The following is a 23,654-nucleotide window of genomic DNA, read 5'->3' on the forward strand; positions in this document are numbered from 1 at the left end:
ATGTTTACAGCTTGTACATATTATCCTTTTTAGGGTTCCGTACCCAAAGGGTAAAAACGGGACCCTATTACTAAGACTCCGCTGTCCGTCTGTCCGTCTATCTGTCACCAGGCTGTATCTCATGAACCGTGATAGCTAGACAGTTGAAATTTTCACAGATGATGTATTTCTGTTGCCGCTATAACAACACATACTAAAAAGTATGGAACACTCGGCGCGCGAGTCCGACTCGCACTTGGCCGGTTTTTATATTATGTTTGCCGAAATATAATTTGCACCGATCTCTCGAACAACTTGTATGTCGAATCGATGCCAATTATATTTCGTCAACTATACTTGCGATTGCCATCTGACCGGCAGTGTTGGGCAAAAAGTAATTGAATTACTAATTATTAACTACTACTACTACTACTACAACTGCAATTACAATTATTAATTGAAATTAATAATTTCAATTACATGTAAAAAGTAATTGCGTTTTTAATTTACAATTGCAATGTAATTGTTGCTTGTTGTACTTTTTATATTTAAAAAAAATTAAATGAGTATTTTTGCAAGATTTTGTATAAGGGGAAATCCATACTAATATTATAAATGCGAAAGTCTGTCTGTCTGTCTTTCTGTCTGTGTATTCCCTCTTCACGCTTAAACCGCTGTATCGATTTAGATGAAATTTGGCATAGAGATAGGTTGAGTCCCTGAGAAGGACATAGGATAGTTTTTATCCCGAAAATCATCCCTTAAGAAAGTAAAAAGCGGGGTGGAATTAAGATAATTAGCGAAGTGCCTGCTAATTTGTGTGCATAATATGCTCAAATTTATATAATATTGTGTTCGGTTACCGCGATAGTTACTCATGAAATAAAACTATGAAAACGGATTATATCGCGTATATTGAATTTATAATACATCCCGACGTTTCGAACTCTTTACAGCGTTCGTGGTCAACGGGTATATTATAAATTCAATATACGCGATATAATCCGTTTTCATAGTTTTATCTCAAATTTATAATTCATTAATTGAAATTTTTATATGATTTTGACCCATGTTCTTTCACTGATATGCGTTAAAATTATAAATAACAAACGAAACCGTCAACGCCCTCTATACGAGAGTAGGCCAAAACTAGTGGCGCCATCAGATCGAGAATCAAATTTTCGTGATTTTCGAGGCACGTTTTTTCCTTAGACTGTATCCATCTATTACGGAGTTATATCTATCTTTGGTAAGAGTAAAAACACCAGAGCATCTTTGCTACAACGTACTCCGTTTGGCGCAAAGCTGTGTCTGTGTTTCTCTCAATTGTTCAAAGGTTGACTGGGAGAGATCCTTAATAGGGTCGCCTCTTCGTTATCTGCCATGCGTACAATAAAGTGTATACATACATACATAAGACAGAAGCAATAAAAATAAAATGCCTCGTGTAACGTGGGCAAGGCAACAGAATTGCATTTCATGCGCACACATTACAGCCATTAGGCATCCATAAAAATATTTACAGCGAAAAATATGTTTTTCCAAGTTGGAATGTTAATTACGGGGTCAGTAACATGTGAACGATATTTGTCATAATTACTACCTTGGAAGCTCGCGACTTCGTCTTTGTGGTATGATGATGATTGATCGAGGACATGTAAATGCAAGGAGAACAATGGAATTTATTATTTATTAGAACTATGCAAAACAATATCAGAATTATTAGTTGTTCAGACTAATAATTATGATAACCACGGAGTGGGAGCCCCACGAGTCTAACCGGGGATCCGGCAGACCTCGTCGGCGATGGCGGGATAACTTGGACTCCTTCTTGACAGGCTGGCCGGATATAGCATTAAACAGAGACGAGTGGAAAAAGAGGGGGAGGCCTTTGCCCAGCAGTGGGACACAGTGGGCTCTGAATAATAAAATAACATATAGAATACACAAATAAAAGTATTATTTACTAAAGTGTGAAGTGCTTCTGGTGATAATTAGATTTTTTTTTCTCACATGTGTGATGAAAAAACATTGTGTGCCACGGGCGCGGGCGGTACAGGAATCAAACATCATCAAACATCAAACATTTATTCAGCAAATAGGCCACAGGGGCACTTTTACATTTCAATTTTTACAAACAATAAAATTAACCCAAAATTACAAAAAAAAACAATTACATAAATATAAATGTCAAATTACACAAAAAAAGCTAATAAAAAAATATACAAACAACAGAAGTACTAACATTGTTTAGAGATGTAAAAGTCTCTTGGTGTCTGAGATAAAATGTATATAATAATAAAAAAGATCATCAAATTATCCAGAGATAAATAATAATAAATAAATAAATATTATAGGACATTCTTACACAGATTGACTAAGTCCCACGGTAAGCCCAAGGAGGCTTGTGTTATGGGTACTCAGACAACGATATACATAATATATAAATACTTAAATACATAGAAAACACCCATGACTCAGGAGCAAATATCTGTGCTCATCACACAAATAAATGCCCCTACCGGGATTCGAACCCAGGACCATCAGCTTCACAGGCAGGGTCACTACCCACTAGGCCAGACCGGTCGTCACAGATGTAAAGGGTCTCCAAGACTTAATTACGAACTTGTTAATTAAGGCCTCGCCTTCGGCTTCGGGTTTCAATTCATACTCGCTAGTGAATTCCTGTTTGCCGCCCTTAATACACAACTATTTCAGTCTCGGTCACAGACAGCGCACTAAGTGCCAGTTGCACCATCCGCACTTGACAGACTGATCCACGTCACCCGGCGCCCCGTAGCTATTTACTATGAAACTTAGCGAACTCTTTAACGGTGACAAACAGTTTGGTGCAACCGACCTTAATAATCATAGTAGTGTAGAAAGTGAGTCCATCTGTAACCTTTCCTCCTATCAATCGTTCGCGAAACCGGTAAAAAGCTTGGCAAGCGCGCGCGCATATAAATAGCGCAGAATGCGGCTCGGCATCGGCTTCCCGAGTCCCGAGAGGAAGCGGGCTCAATGTTGCGTGGTTTTATCCAGCGAGCTTTTAGGATAACATTATACACGGTGTTTCATAACCCACTGAAAACCTAAAAACAGTTTGTTTAGAATCGATAGGAGAATCGATCGCGCTATTTATTTTTACATGCCCATTCTACAGGTTTGTAATGCAACAATATCAATAACTAGTATTTGACACGTTATTTGTCAATGAGCAACACCCTTAACTGGCCATTGGTAAACCTTATGTCATTGCAGTAAGGTATGCATATGGTCTGTTAACAGTGTTTACGATGGTAACTAGCAATTGTTTGATGTCACATAAAACGACGAAGCATCGTGTGTAGAATTACCACATGCCCATTCTGCAGGTTTGTAATGCAACAATATCAATAACTAGTATTTGACACGTTATTTGTCAATGAGCAACACCCTTAACTGGCCATTGGTAAACCTTATGTCGTTGCAGTAAGGTATGCATATGGTCTGTTAACAGTGTTTACGATGGTAACTAGCAATTGTTTGATGTCACATAAAACGACGAAGCATCGTGTGTAGAATTACCAGTCGAATAAAATTGTTATAGTGTTTAGATTTCAAACAGTCCCCTTTCGGCTTATCCTTTGTCTATTGTTAAATGAAACCGCACGTGCTACTTACTAGCATAAAAAAATGGTAGGGCCGTTTTAACCGGTTATTGAATTACCTCTCTATGAAGATTGCAATAAGGTTTAAAATGAACTAATGGGAAAACATATTCCATAGCTGTGTGGTCTTTGCGGTTACCGAGTGCCGGCAAGTCGAACGCTACAGAACCAGTCTAAAATGTGTCATCGATATGCGTAACAAAGGCGCGTTATCGGAGAGCGCACTTACACTGGTTTTTTTAGCGTTGGACTAGCCTGCGCTCAGGTGCCATTTAAAATTATGCACGAACCAGGTAAGGGACAGGGACGGATTGCGATTAAAACATTTTGATGGATTCATGACAAGTATGTATTTTTTTAAGTGTATTTTATAAGAAAACTAAACAACTAATATTTTATAAATATTTATCGGGTTAAAGAAGAAATGCTCAAGATGAGTTCAAAATAAAATAAAAAACTGTTGGGGTGTCTCAGGTTTTCAGTAGCTCAAGTAACACCGTGTATAAGATAAGATAAGACAGTCGTTGGCTCGTTGGGTGGACATTCGGAAGATTGCGAGTACTCTGGATACGATTAGCTCAGGACCGAGACAAGTGGCGTACTCGAAGAGGCCTAATGCTCAGCAGTGGGCGATAAAGGGCTGATGTGATGATGATGATAAAACACATCTTTTAACAGAATAATATTTTTTTGATGCCAATATACATGGGGGAGATGCCTTTGCCTGCAGTGACACTTAAGTTTTTTTTTATTAGCATCGTTTTCTCCACTCGACCCAAAAAAACTCCCGCCGTTAGAGACTTGAAGAAACTGTCTTAGTTTCGACGCGAGAGGTAGGCTCGCTATAGCGCAGCGTACTACGTAGGCGAACAACACGCGAACGGGGTGAATCAATCCTTTGACACCTATAGAAGTGTCCTACGTGTGCGATCTCGTTGCGAACGCGAACACCTTGGGCCGGCCGCACCGCGTCGCGCCGCTTCGCTTCGCGTTCGCGAGTGCTCGCCTTAGTAAGACGCAGCGTAACATGATGACCGCAAGACTGTATGCGTCGTCTAGTATGTAAAATGGTCTGTGATACGTTGGCTTTGGTGCCAACATATGCCATCACTTTCGTTTCGAATCATTGTGTAAATATTTCTGTGCTAATAATCTCGCTTCCGGTCATTTTAGGTTTATGATTATTACGTTTTAGTTTTGGACTAGCGGTTGCTGCTGTTTTATAGCTATAGCGTATCCATAGCCCGTCTGTTTCTTATAGTTTGAATCTTCTCAAATGTTTTTTACGCCAAAGACCCTAATCTGTTAAACAAAAGCCATTGTTTCTTTTAAGCTAGCGCGTGGCCATTGTGTTTGAGCGCGTGGCCATTGTGTCTCAGCGCGTGGCACGCACTCAGGAAGAAGGTAGTCTTTGGCGTAAAAATAATTTGAGAAGATTCAATCTATACTTGATAGTTGCCCTGCCGCGAAAAACGAAAAACGGGATTTCGTTTTTTACCTCGAAAACGAACCTCGTTTTCAATTTTATCGCTCGAATATTTGTGACGTTTTCAATTTGTCGGTTGTCGATAAGGTTGATTTCTAATTGAAGCTATATGGAAATAGCGCCTTACTGACAAGCGACAATAAGTACCCTTTTGGTTGAAAATGGCACATTTATGCAAGAGCGATAGAGAGTTAGATAACGAAATTTCGATCTTCATTTTTCCCGGTAGGCCCTCTGGCCACTGATGAAAGAAGAAAATAAGTAAATATTCTTTATTGTGCACCATAAAGTTTAAAAAAAATACACAGAAAGCGAAATACAAGCTTAAGACTAGGTAACAACAGGCGGTCTTATCGCTAAAAAGCGATCTCTTCCAGACAACCTTTGGGTAGCAGGAAAGTTAAGTACTTATAAATTTGAATGGGTAGTGCCGATATACATATAAAATAACAATAACAAGTAGCTGTTATGCAGCCAAAATCGAACGAGGAATGACCTACAGAGTTTAGTGCTATATGAGTAATATGGCTGTGTTCTGCTGTCATATTGTCCTAGTAAATTTTGTAGTCACAGTAAATTTACTGCCATCTTTCGACACAGGGTTACTTTTAAAACGCCATTTGACTTTGATCCTTGTTCTTTCACTGATATGTGTTAAAATTGTTAAATATAAAACGGTGTCACCATCTTCACGAGTATAGGTCAAAGGCATGCCAACGGAGTACTCTTTATTATACTGTGCCAACGGTATGGATGGCGCTCGGTATCTTATATATATTTTTAAACGTAACAAGATTTTCACTCATACTTTTAAAACTAACACGGAACTTAATCGCGTAAAAAATTACGTTTTTCTACTCGTCGAGTAAAATCTGTGTATTACGACTTCACATGCAACACTACAACCTTACTCTTTTCAACGTTGGATAGTCTATGGCACTTCCGACTCAAGCATAAGAATTTTATCGATACGGTTGTCAATTATAAAAATTTTGAAAATAGAACTTCATACATTTTAGTAAAATATTTCTTGTTTAAGGAGACTCGATTCAATGCAAATTTGTCTACTTAAACACGCTGCTGCGTCGTATCTGCTTTGTGATTGGTTGGCCAACAATTGCTTCATAAGTCATAAACGCGCATGTGACACCCTTCATATAGCAACATCCATATCCTACGAAAACCGCTTAGCGTTGCTTGTTAGTCTCCATAGGCTACGGTGGCCAAAATCGAGAAAAAAACTGTCTTAAAATTGAATTCACTCAGCAAGCTTCGTTGCTTAAACACGGTACTCGACTGAAAAGCTCTCTATTATATACGATTGTATAAAATACTATTATTTATGGCCCGACGTTTCGAACGTGACGTTACGTTCGTGGTCACAGGCAGACCCACCTTGGCATAAATCTCGGGTGCTCGATATCTTTTTTTTTTATACTACGTCGGTGGCAATCAAGCATACGGCCCGCCTGATGGTAAGCAGTTACCGTAGCCTATGGACGCCTGCAACATCAGAGATATTACACGCGCGTTGCCGACCCTTTAAAAACCTGTACACTCCTTTTTTGAAGAACCCCATACTGTAGCCCCTAAAACCTCGGGAAAACCTCGGAAAAGTTTATTTATCTTATACACTTCATAGATCTTTGGTGGATGTAATGTAACCTATTTATACACCTTTATGTGCAGAAGTAAAACTCCATTTGACTTTCCCGCTGACGTCACAGGAACAGACCGTCGGATTTATGTCCGTCTGAATTGCTGCGCGGACGCCATCTATTTTTGGCTAATTTCGCAACACTTTATATTACGAAGATATTTACATCGGAATTTCTTTCTGTTCACATCAAAGACTTGTTAGTTCTTATCAAAGATATATGTAATTCCGTATAAGATAAATAAGGTAAGGAAAAAACGTGCCTCGGAAATCAAGAAAAAGTTATTCTTGAATAGATGGCGCCTTTGGCCTGTATTCGGCTAGATGGCGTTGACGGTGTCGTTTAATATTTAACAATTTTAACACATAACATTGAAAGGACATGGGTCAAAATCGTATAAAAATAATTAATGTAAATAAAAAAAAACATTTATCCATATATAAATACATTTTATCGTTATTTTATACATCTTCATTTTTAGTCTTAATCGTGTGTCGGTAGATGGCAGTGAATTTCAATCAATCTTTGGGTATTATGGCTCCATCGAGGCAGTGAATTTACTGTGGCTAATATTTTCACATGACAGTGACATTTATATGACATTTACTATTATATCCTCTTTGGTATTATGTATACTTATACTTAGGTACCAGGAAACTCATCCACAATCCACAACCAGTATGGATCATTCAGAAATACGCAGCAAGCAAGACATTGTTTCGAAATATTCTTAGGAAAAGTTTACGTAAATAAATACGATATATGCTACCTATAAATAGACAAGTTTTGTCGACCATACGCGTAATCACAATTATTTTTATCTCGAAAACCACGAAACTTTTACTAGACCTGTAAGTCCATTTTCCGGACCAGCCTAAGGCCAGAATTACACTTGTAAGTTTTACTTATTAGGGAATATTCATATTTCATTCTTTAGTATAGCTGTGTCCCTACTTACGTAAGTAAAACTTACAAGTGTAATTTAGGCCTAAGGTTATTTTGAGCTCAAATTTGAAGAACTTGACTCGTATAACACTTTAAACTGTCGGGTTTTGTACACATAATTGTGGTATTTTCTATAAAAAGGGACTTACGCCATGGCGCTTACGCTATTATAAACGATGCTCCGATATAAATACAATGCCGCGCGACGCTGTGCGGCGTAAGCGCCATCGACAATAAGGTCCCTTTTCATAGAAAATGCACCAATTAATGTCGTTAACGGGTCTAACGCGATTACATTTCATTATTTTACATTTTTTCCGACGTTTCAGCTATGTTGCTGATCGTCAACTTTGGGACCAGTGATTCAGATGTTGAAACCAAGGCATCTATCTTCGGACCAGTGTGCGGATATTGTTAGTGTTGCGTGAAGTGCCGTGGACAATAAACATTAAACAGAAACGGGTAGATAAATTTATTTGCCTACCCCGAACATTTATATAAACTAATGTCGGGTAGTTTGGTGTTGTTTACCAATATCTCAATTGACATTTTGCTGGGACGTCAATATCGTCGTACTCGCAAAAATTTGGCAGTTTTAACCAACGTCATACCTACCCCAAAAAGCATTTCATTGTATTCTTGTATTTTTAGATCTTTCTCAACATTTTTAAATGCCCTCTCATCCATCTCTCACCTCGAACACCTCCTACCGGCTTCAAAGAGCCCCGCCGCGTATGGTCCGCCCTTAACCGCTTTAGAACCGGAATTGGTAACTGTGCACACCACTGGCACAAATGGGGTTGGAGCGCCTCGCCTGCCTGTGACTGTGGATACCCAGACCAGACCATCGAACACATAGTGCTGGAATGTCCCCTCACAAAATACACGGGCCATGTGAATGACTTCAATATCCTGGCTGAAGAAGCGGCTGCTTACCTGAGCAGGGCGAAATTTTAATTTTAAGTTTTTTTGTATCCAGTGACATATAACTCTCAAAGGAGAGTAAAGTGACATTGTTTAGAGCTTTTTGCACAACATTTTACACCTGCAGTCTGTGGCGAAAGTTCACCCAGAAGTCGTATAAGGCCCTACAAGTACAATATAATAACGCGTTTAGGGCGCTGATGGGGCTGCCGCGATATTGCAGCGCGTCAGGGATGTTTGCGGAGGCGCATGTGGCGTGTTTTAAAGCTACTATGCGCCTGCGAGCCGCGTCCCTGGTGCGACGCGTCCGCGCCAGCTCCAACAGCGTCCTAGAAATGATTGCGGACAAGTTTTGTTCGTATATCACATTTTGCTGCGGACTTCATACACCCGGCAGCACTGTGGTAAACACGTTGAGAAATAGATGAAGGGTGTCAATGTATTTACCACAGCTACCTACTTTAATGTAATTTTTGTAATTAATGTAATTTAATGTAATGTAATTTTTGTAGTTTTTGTTAATGTTATCGTGTTAATGTTTGTGTTTTGTTTAATGTTTGTAATATGTATTATGTACTTATGAGTCACAGATACTCGAAATAAATGAATTTTAATTTTTTAATTAATTTTTAATAACGAAGCCATACGATAAATAAATAAATAACATTTTTAAATACTAACGCCCCACGTTTATACATTGTGTGTGCCACGAGCGCGGGCGGTACAGGAATTACGAACTCTTGTCAATTAAGGCCTCGCCTTCGGCTTCGGGTTTCAATTCACACTCGCTAGTGAATTCCTGTTTACAAACTACCCGACAGTTTGGTGTTGTTTACCAATATCTCAAATGACATTTTGCTGGGACGTCAGTCTTCCGTGACCACAGCTACTCGTAGTGAAACCTAGCTGAAACGTCGGAAAAAGGTAAAATAATGAAATTTAATCGCGTTAGACGTTTAGAAAACTCTTGTATATTAATTTCAGGGCACTCAGGATATGATAGCGACTGTACCGTAGAAACACGAAATCGAAACGGTCCATATCCCAAAATAACCGTGACGTGTCCATCTGTCAACGTGGCTGCGTCGACGGTCAATGTCAGGGAGATAGAATAGGAAATAGGCCACCAAACGAAGGAAAAATGGGGAATATAATTCATGTTTTTTTATTTTATACCACGTCGGTGGCAATCAAGCATACGGCCCGCCTGATGGTAAGCAGTTACCGTAGTCTATGGACGCCTGCAACACCGGAGATATTACACGCGCGTTGCCGACCCTAACACTCTTCTCCCTCGTTGAGCTCTGGCAACCTTACTTACCGGCAGGAACACAACACTATGACTAGCTCTGGAATGACATCCGCTGTCCTGTGCCCTACCACACAAAGCGAGATGTCATTCACAGTGCCCATACCTCTCTTTTGGACGTAGTTTAAGGACATATCCGGGTCCGGACGCAGTTTAAGGACATACCCGGGCCCACCTAATACCGGTCCGTGTATACCTAAGCGTATTTTGGCATAGTTGTAGGGAATTTCATTCGCGTAGAAATCGGTAAATCGCCTTTAACTTAATTATTACTCCTGTAATCAATTTTGATCCCCTATTTTACCTCCTTAGAAAATTATTTCTCAGGTTACAATAAATCTGGCATTTTCTATGAAAAGGGACCTTATTGTCGATGGCGCTTACGCCGCACAGCGTCGCGCGGCATTGTATTTATATTGGAGCATCGTTTATAATGGCGTAAGCGCCATCGACAATAAGGTCCCTTTTTATAGAAAATACCACAAATATACTTGTTTAAAATTTCATTAGAACTTATGTGCGAACTACTAAAACTATAAACTCTCTTTAAGTATATTAAATATATTAATAACGGGTCACTCACGTGTTTTAAGTCGAAAACGCTAGACATGTTTCACTCCGTACCGAGGAGCGTCATCTGGAGCGTCTCTTTAAGTAGCCTCTACTTGACAACCGAAGTACCTTTTAGGTAAATACGACACAATTGAGAAACAGAAAAAAAAACAGTTAAAGATCGAACGTAAAGGGGCCCACTGACTATCAGTGTCGCGCCATCTATACCCAGCCATGCATAATACACGTGCCTGAATCCAATTGGGTTTAGATTGCTCTGGGCAACAAAATATATCATCATGAATATACATAACACCATGCTACATGAGAGTAGGAGAAGTACATTTACTTCCGAGTTGGCATCGCACGTCTGTATCAATATGAGAGTGCAGTCTACTGGCCTATCCGTAGTGTGACTCTCCCGCACGATCGGTTCGCCTCCAGACTAGGTACTACCGTCTAGTACCCTGGTGTCCTGCATACCACCTGGACGTGGGGGCGGTGCCCCCACGGGATCCTCCATATGCCTGCCCCCTAGATCCGGCTCTTATACTCCAACTCATAACCGACCGTCCGGGAAGCCCCGGGCTTCCCAGTCCAATGTCGAGATTGGACTACACCTTAGTGAAACTACGTTAACCAAGGACCGTTGGTTAACCCCTTGTTCCACTCCCATGTAGCTAAGATGTCGATTATATAAGCATAAATAATTGTATAAACACTCACCTGGGCAGGCTCCCTTTACAGCGTGAAGGCGCACCGTGTACCGACTCAGTACACCCAGCGCCGTCTAACACCTCATGCACGTACCTTCATTTTCTCTCTAATGGCGCCATCGTGCTTTTTCCCGCCATGAAAACTGTCATTCTATCTGTCAGTGTTGCTACATGATAAAGTAGAAACCTGGTTGATACCACTTACCAACTTACATCGCGCTTGGCGCTTGGCGCGACAATCAGTCCGCCGGACGATATCGGCCTGTCAGTTGTTCGGAACTGTCAAATTTTTGTTCTAACTGACAGGCCGATTTTTGGAACAAATGGTTCAAAATTAGTGGTGGTTGACGTTATATTGTGTCCGTCTTTTTTCTTCCAGTATTACACATTTTAATGTCATCTCTCGATCGGATTATTTATGATATACCCTCATGTCTGCCGTGTGAAACTCGATACACGTATTTGGCAGAATTGCGATTAACTGCGCGGTAGCCACAAAGAAAAGAGTGAAGTGAAGAATACTTTCATCATTGATGACATACAAACTCTAGAACAGAGATGACATACAAATACTCAAAGTCGGCGTTGCCAAATTGTCATAAATATACACTTTTGTAAAAGTTGGCTAACTTTTTAAAAGAATTTGTGAGTTTTCTATAAACAAACATTTATTTTTGGCATTTTAGCTTGTAATTTATATGTGTTATATTTGGAAAACCTATTAAAAATGTGAAGTCAAGCGTGAGTCGGACTTAATTACTTAGTTTTTGATCCGACCCTTACGACATTTTTTAAATTGTGTAATGTACGGAACCCTTGGAACGCGAGTCTGACTCGCACTTGGCCGGTTTTTTTATAATTCATCCCTTAAGAATCAGATGTACTTCAGTCTTTAAGCTTGAGGACTTTAAGTCAAATGCTAAACCGGTGGTACGGTGTGTGGGCGGTAATCAACCCTCCCGCTGCTACTGACTCATTTGTCCGTGACATTCCTACTCTTGCCTTTTCAGAGAAGCCGGACTAGACCAATAAGGTCATGTTTTCGTAGGTTCAAACTTTTTATGATATAGGAAGCAAACGAGCAAACCAATCGCCACATGGTAAGCGATTGGCGTCGTCCATGGATACCCGCAACGCCAGAGGGTTGTAAGTGCGTTGCCGGCCTTTGAGATGGGAGTGCGCTCTTTACTTGAAGGTTTAAAGGTCGTTAGGTTTACGTCGGTTGTTCGTTACGTAAGACTGGTAAGACGCAGCCAAAGAGGATATAATAAGAGTTACGGAGTTATATCTATCTTTGACGCAGCGTAAGCTTGAGGACTTTAAGTCAAATGCTAAAGCATCAATATTACGGTGTGTGGGCGGTAATCAACCCTCCCGCTGCTACTGACTCATTTGTCCGTGACATTCCTACCCTTGCCCTTTCAGATAAGCCGGTAAAGTCCGTCCAAGCTAACTCTGCACCGATTTTGACAGAACAAAGTGTGGGAGAGTCCTTATATGAACATCATATTTTCATAGAAAATGTACGTTTATGGCCTTTATTTGCCCTTGATTATAATAACATTAATAACATATACCACACCATACCATACCATTGGGAGGTTTTGGGATTATACTGAGCAACTTTTACTATGGGACCAACCCCGAAATCACAAAAAAAATATTCTTGGCTGGTCCATTTTCTATGGGAGGGTTGTATATACAGTGTGGAAAGAATGAATGGGCCCTGGAGGGAAAGTACCTCAAAACCTTAAGTTAGCTCATTTTGCTTGAAGGAAACATTTTTTTAAATAAAATAAAAAAACCTTATATTTCTGGGTCATAAAACTTAATCTAAGATTTAAACCTAATTTGTTTATATCGAAAAAAAATACTCTAGAACCCTCCTAAGAGGTATAGGCGTCTTCCAGATTTTTTCCATTTTTTTCGGTCTTGGGTCTCCCATATCCAGTTGGCCCCCACTATTTTAACTATCGTCAGACCAGCATGCAAAAAAAAGATATAGGGCCATACCTCATGTTTATAAGTAGTATGTGATAGAACATTTCATCTATCAAACTGTGTTACTGATGTGCCCTGGACACCGGGACAGTATAAAAACACATAGCGTACGCGTAGCGTGGCGTAGTTAAGTTTTTTGTAAATATGCATGTCTTTTTAATGAAATAAACAGATTAAATTTTATTTTATTTTTAACAAGAATAGTTGATTGAACCGTACACCGTAACGGATGGTTACAGTTTACGGTTCAATTTGTACTGGTTAATTGCATTAACGTTTCGGCCAACGCTAGTAGATACACCCATCAAGTATTTCTTTATTCTTTAATGCTATTTGAATGTGAAACCACTACTTTATAAATTAATGACTGAAATAACCAAAGCAAGTTATAACAGTTCAAATTCAGCATTGGATATTTGAGAATGAGTTGCTATCTTTAGTATTACTAGAGTTGTGCCGTTCTCGAGAACATTCTCGGTTTTGTATGGGGAATGTTCTTGTTTGGGTCTTGTTTGAGAACATTCCCTATTCCCCAGTAAACGGTGAAAATTCTTGAGAACGGCACAACTTAGTTTACTTTCACTGTCATACGGGAACAGCCCTCTTCATGTAAAGTTAACCTTTCGTATGTGCTGTCAAAAAATTGCCATATAAATAACAATTGTGACAACTTCATGTTTAAGTTGAATATATATGGAGCAGATCTGCTACTAAGCATACAAAAGGTTAAGCAGCCTTTCAACACCCTAATTTAGCAATCTATAATAATTAAAACCTGTGCTAGTACCAGGGTTGCTTCGGGCAAACTTCAGCATTGCTTCGAGCAATTATTAGGGTTGGCACAATTTGACGTCCCTTTGCATGCACGGCCACAGATAAGATAATGACTTGAATTTTGACAATCTATTTAGCGGAAAGGGATAGTGCCATATATTAGAAAGGGACATCATGATTCGACCCTAAACCGCTGTCAAACTTCGGTTTTGTAGGAAGTTTCCTTTTTGTACTGTAGTACTATTATTTATTCTGTGCTAGTACTAGTGTAAGACAAAGACAGTATGATTCTTTCAGTATGTTTTAAATGATGGTCCTGGACCAAACTATAGTTATCATCCCAATTAAGCATTGAATCAGGCCAATTTGTTGGAATTCAAAGCGAACATGTTAAATGTTTCTTTATATTCTTAAACCATTAATCTACCAAACATGTGATTACATCAGTTGTAGATAGTTTTGTCAACATATGGCAGAGTGCCAAGGCCAAGGGCCAAGGGGGGCCATGTTAGGGCTACTGCCCTTTCTCTGAAGTTCACATATTGTCTCTCATAAAACATGTTCTTTATCACTTAGTTAAATACTTTCTAGAGTATGTAACTGTCTTTATCAACACTGTGAAGAAATATATGGCATATAACTGTTCATATAAAAATTGTTTCAAATAAGAATCTTATTAGAACATAAGAGCAAATAAAGCTGGCCAATTTGCAAATCCAAACCATTTTTTTTTTAATTGGGGCCTGAAGTTTTTTTTTAATGGTCATGCAACTACTTAGATAGGTACATTTATTTATTGTTGTATTCCTGTAAAATGTTATTATTAATCAAATAAGGATAGACATAGTCGATTTTTCCTAGTGCGAGGTTATAGACATAAAAATACTTACAAAATTTGGACGCCTTCTGTTGGGAGTAATTCATCAAAACAAGAACACCACGATATATTTAGCACTATGCAGTCGAAAATAGAACTAGCCACTGAACACTTTATTGTCTAATCTTGTCCACATCGTCTAATTGTAAATAAAAACACCAACACACATTAGAAGAAAATGAGATGAAAATTCGTCGAAAAATCTAAATCTGTTTTTTTGGCGTTGGAAACGGCAAACTTTTTGCAAATTATCACTGAAGAATAATCCTTAACCGTTCTCCAGGTTTTCGGTTAGTTTTTTGGCGGGGCATGCCCGCAGCCACCTTATCCGAGTATTTTTCACAAACCAAATCAAGTCGCGTTTCAGCCAACACAAAATAAAATGAATTGAATGACAGATTATTTTTGACATGCGCACCTCATTGCAAAAATCAGTGGCGCCCTCTGTGCATCCGCAATACACTAATGAGATAGCTGTAGTGCTTGCCTAGTCATTTGGCTACCCGATCATAGATGGCAGGATAAACTGTAAGTGAATAAAAACTTCCCTTTGGTACAATGTCGTAGCGATAGATGACGCTAATATTAAACATTGTAGTGCTTGCCTAGTCATTTGGCTACTCGATCATAGATAGCAGGATAAACTGTAAGTGCATAAAAAGTTAAAAACTTCTCTTTGGTACAACATCAATCATTTATATGCAATAAATGATTTCAATTTCAATTTCAAAAACATCGTAACAATAGATGACGCTAACATAATTTTTTTTTAAAGAGCATAAATTGGCATAAACCAAAGATAGATATAACTCCGTAATAGATGGATACAGTCTAAGGAAAAAACGTGCCTCGAAAATCACGAAAATTTGATTCTCGATCAGATGTCGCTACTACCTTTGGCCTACTCTCGTACAGAGGGCGTTGACGGTTTCTTTTGTTATTTAACAATTTTAACGCATATCAGTGACAGAACATGGGTCAAAATAATTAATGCAAATAAAAAAATCATTTATCCATATTTAAATACATTTTAACGAATTTTTATAAATCTTCATTTTTAGTTTTAAACATTAGAGCGGTACTGTCATAGTACATTTTGTAACCCCAGTAAATTCACTGCCATCTGTCGACACACTTTAAAACTAAAAATAAAGATTTATAAAAATACGATAGAATGTATTTAAATATAGATAAATGATTTTTTTTATTTGCATTAATTATTTTTATGATTTTGACCCATGTTCTTTCAATGATATGCGTTAAAATTGTTAAATAACAAACGAAACCGTCAACGCCATCTATACGACTGTAGGCCAAAACTAGTAGCGCCCTCTGAACGAGAATCAAATTTTCTTGATTTTCGAGGCACGTTTTTTCCTTAGACTGTATCCATCTATTACGGAGTTATATCTATCTTTGGTTTGAAGTATGTCGATAGATGGCAGTGAATTTACAGTAGTTACAAAATTTACTATGACAGTACCGCTCTATCTTATTACATCCTCTTTTATTTCTTAAAAATCTATGGTCTATGTTTCCCCGTGATTCATAGGGTCGCTGGCACACTGGCGATTTGCGAGCGAGTTGAAAGCGAGGCCAGCGCGCAGCGAGTTCGCCGCGAGCGCAAAGCTTAACATCAGGCGGGCCGTATGCTTGTTTGCCACCGACGTAGTATAAAAAAAAAGCGAGTTCACCGCGAGCACACAACGATTTCGCTCCCATTCCAGCATCCCAGTATGACAGTATGCGCCGAGATCGTTGCGCGCATGCGTCGAACTCGTTGCGAGCTGCGACGTACATATCTTAAGGTGAAAAATTGATTCACTATTCATTATTTTACGATGCATGTGCTCGAAAAGTGCGTTTCCTACGGAGCCATATCATGCGGAAAGTACTACTTTTCCGCACTAGTGCTTTTTGTTTTCAATTTTTTTTACAGTACATATCGCATTTTTCATAGCGTACTTTCTCGCACTAGTGCGGAAAAGAGCACTTTTCGTGCATATGTCGAAAGTTTAAAGGGCCATATGTACTGTAAAACGTTGTACGATACACGTGCGAATAGGTAATTTGCAACTCGTGTCGATTTAAAACACTCCTTTTAATAATTAAACTTATTTGCCATGATATGTTTTTTTATTTACTCGCACAATGCATAGTAAAACATTGTATGATACACGTGCGTAAAGATGATTTCGGCACTTGTTGCATAAATAGCTATTACAATACAATACAATAGTTTTTGTAGTAATGAAACGGCCAAGCCACATAATTTGACTAAGGTGTAGTTTGTGCAGTTATAAGCTTGGCTAACTTTTCGACAGTGCGAGCCTTATGGTTTCGTCTTGGCAATATTTTACATGAAAATGTTTTTGGTGGGATATAAATTAAAATATACTATGACAGAAACTCTCTATACACTCTATTTTCTTTGGTATATATCATGATATCAGAGATATTCAAGCCTGCTGTTAACAATAGCAAATATTAACAATTTAATGATTGGAATAAAATGAAATATTGTTAATATTCTAAGAACAAATTAAACTATTTTCAGGCACCTGTCCGTTAAACGGGGGACGCTGGTTCGATTCCAGCTTTGGACACTGGAGGCTTTGGTCATTTTTTCCTTCGTATATGACATTTATTTCAGTTTAATATTGTGAATATTGGAATGGAACGAAGAAATATTGATATTACTTATCAATGTATAGTGTATACAACGACTGACCCATTTCAAAACTGATAACGTCTGGCCAGTTGTCGTCTGGTATTACGATATACGTAAATCTGAGAAAAGTCTTTGTTGTCTGACAAATTGACGATTAATACATTTTTATAATCATTGTTGTTGTGTGTAGAACTTGACCTTTGATTTAAAAAAGGCGTAACTGTAGGTAAGTATACGAAGTAGGTATATATCATTCATTCACAATATCAACAGATAACATGCTATTGATGCTATAAATATTGATTGTTATTAAGTTCTTATCCAGATTGTAATTAACTAGCAAACATAACAAGTTCCTTTTTCAGTAACCTATATTTAAAAGTAAAAATGTTAGTTTTCATAGCTATTGTAATTCTTATTTCGTCCTTATACTTATACGGTACGCAAGGACACGACTATTGGAAAAAGAAAGGCGTCAAACATGAAAAACCATATCCATTTGTGGGCAGCACATTACGTATCTTCCTTCAGAAACAAAGCATCACCGAATATGTCACAGATATGTACAGAAGATACCCGGAAGAAAAATTCGTCGGATATTATTATTGTCGTAAAAAATCTTTAGTGATTCGCGACCCGGACCTAATCAAGAACGTTCTCATGACAGACTTTAATAAGTTTTATCTAAGAGCGATAAATCCGCACGAGAAGGTTGAACCGATGCTGAAGAATTTATTCTTCGCTGATGGGGATTTGTGGAAGCTGCTGCGGCAGAGGATGACGCCAGCTTTCACGTCTGGCAAGCTGAAGGCGATGTTCCCTCTGATCGTGGAAAGAACTGAGCGACTGCAGCGCACCGCCGCCGCTAAGCTAGGTTTAGAAGTAGACGTGCGTGACCTCATGGCGCGCTACACCACCGACTTTATCGGCGCCTGTGGCTTCGGTTTGGACACCGACTCGATGTCAGACGAAACCTCAACATTTAGAAAGCTAGGCAAACGTATATTCACATTCTCAATCCGAGAAGGCATAATCGCTTTTCTGAAAGAGTTCGCTCCGGGGCTGTTTAAGAATCTCAACTTTTTAGCGCCGGAAATTGAAAGGAATACGGTAGCTTTAGTAAAAAGTATCATGGAACAGAGGGATTATAAGCCTTCAGGGAGGAATGATTTTATTGATTTGCTTCTCGAGTTAAAGCAAAAGGGGAAGATTGTGGGGGAGTCTATAGAGAAGAGGAATCCAGATGGAACACCACATATTATAGAGTTGGAGATGGATGTGCTGCTGATGGCGGCGCAGGTCTTCGTCTTCTTCGCGGCGGGGTTTGAGACGTCCTCGTCGGCGACCAGCTACACTCTGCACCAACTTGCATTACATCCTGACAAGCAGGTCAGGTGTCAGCAGGAGATCGATGAAGTGCTCGCCAGATACGATGGGAAACTTTGCTATGACGCGGTGAAAGAGATGCAATATTTACACATGTGTTTCAAGTTAGTACCTAGTTTAATTGAATTTTGAATTAAGACGAACGTGGAGGACCCGCGCGAAATCATCTTTAAGGATGACTCACGTTAGACCGGGCCGTGTCCGGGCCGGAGCTTCCGGCGCTAACTTTTCTATTACATGACAGGTGATCACGTGATGCTTTCCATAGAAAACGAAGCGCCTGAAGCTCCGGTCCGGACACGGCCCGGTCTAACCTGAGTCATCCTTTAGTCCTCATTTTCCTCTCTGGATAATTGGATATTAACATTTTTGAAAATATTTTGACTCAATTTGTTGTATACCAACCACAGCTATCAACGTTAGATATTTTTTCGAATTATGAATTTTAATAAAACTTCTCTGTTTCTGTTTCTTCTCCTTGTCCTTGTTATCTGTTTTTCGCTCCTAATTTTTACAATACCTGATCAAAAAAATCAAAAAAAGTCAAACGTAGGAACATAGCTATGTTAAATATACATCAAATTATGTTAAGATATTTTCCATAATGTTAAATCCAGAGAGGAAAATGAGGACTACGTTTGTATGGAGAAGCGGCCGTCCCCCTTCCTCTTAACTTTATTTATACCAAGTACAGTTTTCTTTATTTGTCTTTTTGTGATTATTCTCATTTATAAGGTTTCTAACTCACCATGGGACGAACAGCTTTGCTGCAGTCCAGTAAGTTTGCAGAAGTCAGTCATTTTATCAAAGACATTAACATTGCCCGCGTCAATGCTGCAGCAGCAATGCTGCACCCTGCAGTCGATATCCGAATATGACCTTTAAAACCTAGTGTACTAACTTCAATCTTCTTAATTACAGGGAAGGCATGCGCCTATTTCCATCGCTCGGTTTCTTAATCAGAAAAAGTGCAGAAAGCTACCAGTTCCCTGGCACAGACATCACCATTGATAAGGGGACAGGCATCATAATACCACTGCAGGGCATTCATACAGACCCTAAATATTTTAAGGACCCTGAGAGCTTTATTCCGGAAAGATTTGATCCGGAAAATCTTAAGGACATTAAGAAGAATACGTATTTGCCGTTCGGAGATGGGCCTAGGGCCTGTATTGGTAAATTATTTTTGTAGCTATTTACTTGAGCCCGTTCTTATTCTGTTTATTGTTTGTTTGTTTGTTTATTTATTTAATACAGCTTATAGAATTACACCAATTCACTTACACACTAGACGAAAAGATATATAAATGTCAGGAAAATTACAAAAAAAAACATGTAAACAGATGGCATTAAGTCCGCCTGTTGTACACTTTTTATGTGCAATAAAGTTTAAAAATAAATAAATAAATAAAGGATGACTCACGTTAGACCGGGCCGTGTCCGGGCCGGAGCTTCCGGTGCTTCGTTTTCTATGGAAAGCATCACGTAATCACCTGTCATGTCATAGAAAAGTAAGCGCCGGAAGCTCCGGTCCGGACACGGCCCGGTCTAACGTGAGTCATCCTTAAAATGCATTGAAAGCCCTCGTCATCCACGATTGAAGGTTCTGATGCACTGCCGATAGTAAGATACGCCCACGATACGACCTCAAATAAATAAATAAAATAAATATTTGGGGACAATCTTACGCATATCGACCTAGATCCAAACAGCAAATATTATTACAAAAAGAAATTTATTACCAAAATAGTACGATTCTAACAGCTTCATTGTTGAGTAAAGGGGCCCACTGACTATCAGTCCGCCGGACGATATCGGCCTGTCGGTTGTTCGGAACTGTCAAATTTTTGTTCTAACTGACAGGCCGATATCGTCCGGCGGACTGATAGTCAGTGGGCCCCTTAAATAATATGCCTATCGTAGTAAAACTTCTATAAGCTTTGACAAATCGAGTTTTTCCACAGAATCCATATGCTTAAGTAAATAAATATATAGGGACATTCTTACACAGATTGGCTAAGTGCCACGGTAAGCTCAAGAAGGCTTGTGTTGTGGGTACTCAGACAACGATATATATAATACTTATACAAATACTTAAATACATAGAAAACATCCATGACTCATGAACAAATATCTGTGTTCATCACACAAATAAATGCCCTTACCGTGATTCGAACCTAGGACCATCGGCTTCACAGGCAGGGTCACTACCCACTAGGACAGACCGGTCGTCTAATAATAATTAAGTTAATATTTAAAATGATTATAATCTATTCATTAAGCCTAACTTCAGCCAACTTCAGCCAATCTATACACCGTTTGTGCCGTGTCCGATGTTGGGTTACCAAGAATTGAAAAATATTCTAGACAGCAAACAAAAATGACTCATGATCATTGAATCATTGAGTCATGTTGTTCGCTCATCATTATCATCATAATCTTTGGCTTATTATCAGCAGACATCGTAAATATTGTAGTGATTTTGATGCAGCGTAAATTAATCAATGGAAAGGCTAAAAATAATCATTTTGTAACAATTTCAGTGCAGTTTTATGTGCCATTCTCAATCAAAAGGGTACTTATTGTCGGTTGTCAATAAGGCGATATTTCCATATAGCATCAATTGAAATCAACCTTATTGACAAGCGACAATGTGGTACCTTTTGGTTGAAAATGTCACATATTACTGCTATGACGAACTCTACCAAATTCTACACATTAAACATCCATGTAAAACTTTGCACTGAAATTGTTACAAAATGTATGATGTTTGATTATCACTTTATAAACGACTTTACAAAAAAATGACAAACAAACCAATAAAATATAAGGTCAACCGGGATAAAGCCTAAAGGATGACTCACGTTAGACCGGGCCGTGACCGGGCCGGAGCTTCCGGCGCTTACTTTTCTATGACATGACAGGTGATCACGTGATGCTCTCCATAGAAAATGAAGCGCCGGAAGCTCCGGCCCGGTCACGGCCCGGTCTAACGTGAGTCATCCTTTAGTTGGTATTAGGGAGACTACACACGGACAGATTTTATATATTAAATATGCACTAGATATTATAAAGTATTTAAGTAAATAGTCACACATGGCTCACGCATCGGCCTCACTATCGTTCCGGCGCTTACTTTTCTATGACATGACAGGTGATCACGTGATGCTCTCCATAGAAAATGAAGCGCCGGAAGCTCCGGCCCGGTCACGGCCCGGTCTAACGTGAGTCATCCTTAAGCCGGGCTAGAGGTTTAAATGCGTCTTTTAAAGATGTCTTCTAAACGGAACATTTTAGAACTATTTGTGACGTTTTCAATCAAAAGGTACCACATTGTCGGTTGTCGATAAGGTTGATTTCTAATTGAAGCTATATGGAAATAGCGCCTTACTGACAAGCGACAATAAGTACCCTTTTAGGGGCCCACTGACTATCAGTCCGCCGGACGATATCGGCCTGTCAGTTGTTCGGAACTGTCAAATTTTTGTTCTAACTGACAGGCCAATATCGTCCGGCGGACTGATAGTCAGTGGGCCCCTTTTGGTTGAAACTGGCACATTTCAACCCTCTCTGTTCGAAGTGACGTCACTGAACTTTTAATGTAGACGACTATAATAGTTATGTTATAATATGTTGCGTTTCGAGTGGTTTCGAAGATATCTTCAAAAGAGGCATTTACCATAAGTGACGCTTTTATCCCAGTTTACTTGATCCCAGTGTATGTACTTACTTTAAAGCCAATTTTCAAACGATATCTATATAACAATATTGAAGTTAAACTTCTTTAGGCGCGACTAGAGGGTAGCTCAGATTTTTTTCTGACGGAAGTAACGCTTCAATCGCGCGTAAAGATTACACGCACACACTTTTTTTCTAACTGAAACTTATTTTTGCAGGTGAGCGTTTAGGCCTCATGCAGTCACTCGCAGGCCTCGCGGCGCTACTCCACCGGTTCACAGTGGCGCCCTCTAAGAACACCTTAGTGAAACCACTCACCGACCCGACCTCACATATAGTGCAGAGTGTCAAGGGGGGTATACCTCTGGCTCTGACTTTAAGACGCTAAATATAATGTACTGTCTATCCTGTCTATTTCTTACCTCTTCACGCTTAAACCGCTAAACCAATTCTGGCCCCGTAGACAAGATGCCAATCGCTAACGCTCCGTAGCGAACGAAACGCAACTGTCACTGTCACACTAATATCAACTAATATGGAAGATATATGGACTTGATGTGGATGTGTTTATGGAAGAGTGATCGCAAAGATAGATATAACTCCGTAATAGATGGATACAGTCTAAGGAAAAAACGTGCCTCGAAAATCACGAAAATTTGATTCTCGATCAGATGGCGCCACTAGTTTTGGCCTACTCTCGTAGAGAGGGCGTTGACGGTTTCGTTTGTTATTTATAATTTTAACGCATATCAGTGAAAGAACATGGGTCAAAATCATATAAAAATAATTAATGCAAATAAAAAATAATTTATCCATATTTAAATACATTTTAACGTATTTTTAAAAATCTTCATTTTTAGTTTTAAAGTATGTCGATAGATGGCAGTGAATTTACAGTGATTACAAAATTTACTATGACAGTACCGCTCTATCTTATTATATCCTCTTTGCTAATATGGAAGATATATGGAAGAGTGATAGCAAAGATAGATATAACTCCGTAATAGATGGATACAGTCTAAGGAAAAAACGTGCCTCGAAAATCACG

General features: G+C 39.1%; 3 protein-coding genes across 6 annotated transcripts in view; 2 read left to right on the plus strand and 1 right to left on the minus strand.

The window, feature by feature from the left end:
• Nucleotides 1–15,265, minus strand: part of LOC134752788 (uncharacterized) — an 80,077-nt gene extending 64,812 nt beyond the window's left edge. For all 4 annotated transcript variants that reach the window (XM_063688497.1, XM_063688495.1, XM_063688494.1 and 1 more), the window contains exon 1: nucleotides 14,885–15,265. The gene's annotated coding sequence lies outside the window, so the exon portion shown is untranslated. The remainder of the gene's footprint in view (nucleotides 1–14,884) is intronic.
• The window catches only part of LOC134752816 (probable chitinase 2), a 483,068-nt gene extending 464,837 nt beyond the window's left edge, over nucleotides 1–18,231 (plus strand). Inside the window, exon 12 of the transcript XR_010128771.1 lies at nucleotides 18,221–18,231. The gene's annotated coding sequence lies outside the window, so the exon portion shown is untranslated. The remainder of the gene's footprint in view (nucleotides 1–18,220) is intronic.
• LOC134752825 (cytochrome P450 6B5-like) lies at nucleotides 17,930–22,998 on the plus strand. Its single transcript, XM_063688579.1, has 3 exons — nucleotides 17,930–19,032; nucleotides 19,850–20,103; nucleotides 22,825–22,998. Exons 1-3 carry the CDS (start codon nucleotides 17,930–17,932, stop codon nucleotides 22,992–22,994), a joined length of 1,527 nt encoding a protein of 508 aa, XP_063544649.1. The 3' UTR covers nucleotides 22,995–22,998.
• The last annotated feature ends 656 nt before the right edge of the window (nucleotides 22,999–23,654 follow it).

This window comes from Cydia strobilella, chromosome 25 (assembly GCF_947568885.1).
Source record: "Cydia strobilella chromosome 25, ilCydStro3.1, whole genome shotgun sequence".
Classification (NCBI taxonomy): Eukaryota; Metazoa; Arthropoda; class Insecta; order Lepidoptera; family Tortricidae; genus Cydia; species Cydia strobilella.

What these genes read in the sequence shown, in the direction of transcription:
- LOC134752825 (XM_063688579.1), top strand. Translation starts at nt 17,930, where the DNA reads ATGTTAGTTTTCATAGCTATTGTAATTCTTATTTCGTCCTTATACTTA. An exon ending in TATTTACACATGTGTTTCAA is followed by an intron (nt 19,033 to 19,849) that starts GTTAGTACCTAG and finishes TCTTAATTACAG; the next exon opens with GGAAGGCATGCGCCTATTTC. An exon ending in TGGGCCTAGGGCCTGTATTG is followed by an intron (nt 20,104 to 22,824) that starts GTAAATTATTTT and finishes TTATTTTTGCAG; the next exon opens with GTGAGCGTTTAGGCCTCATG.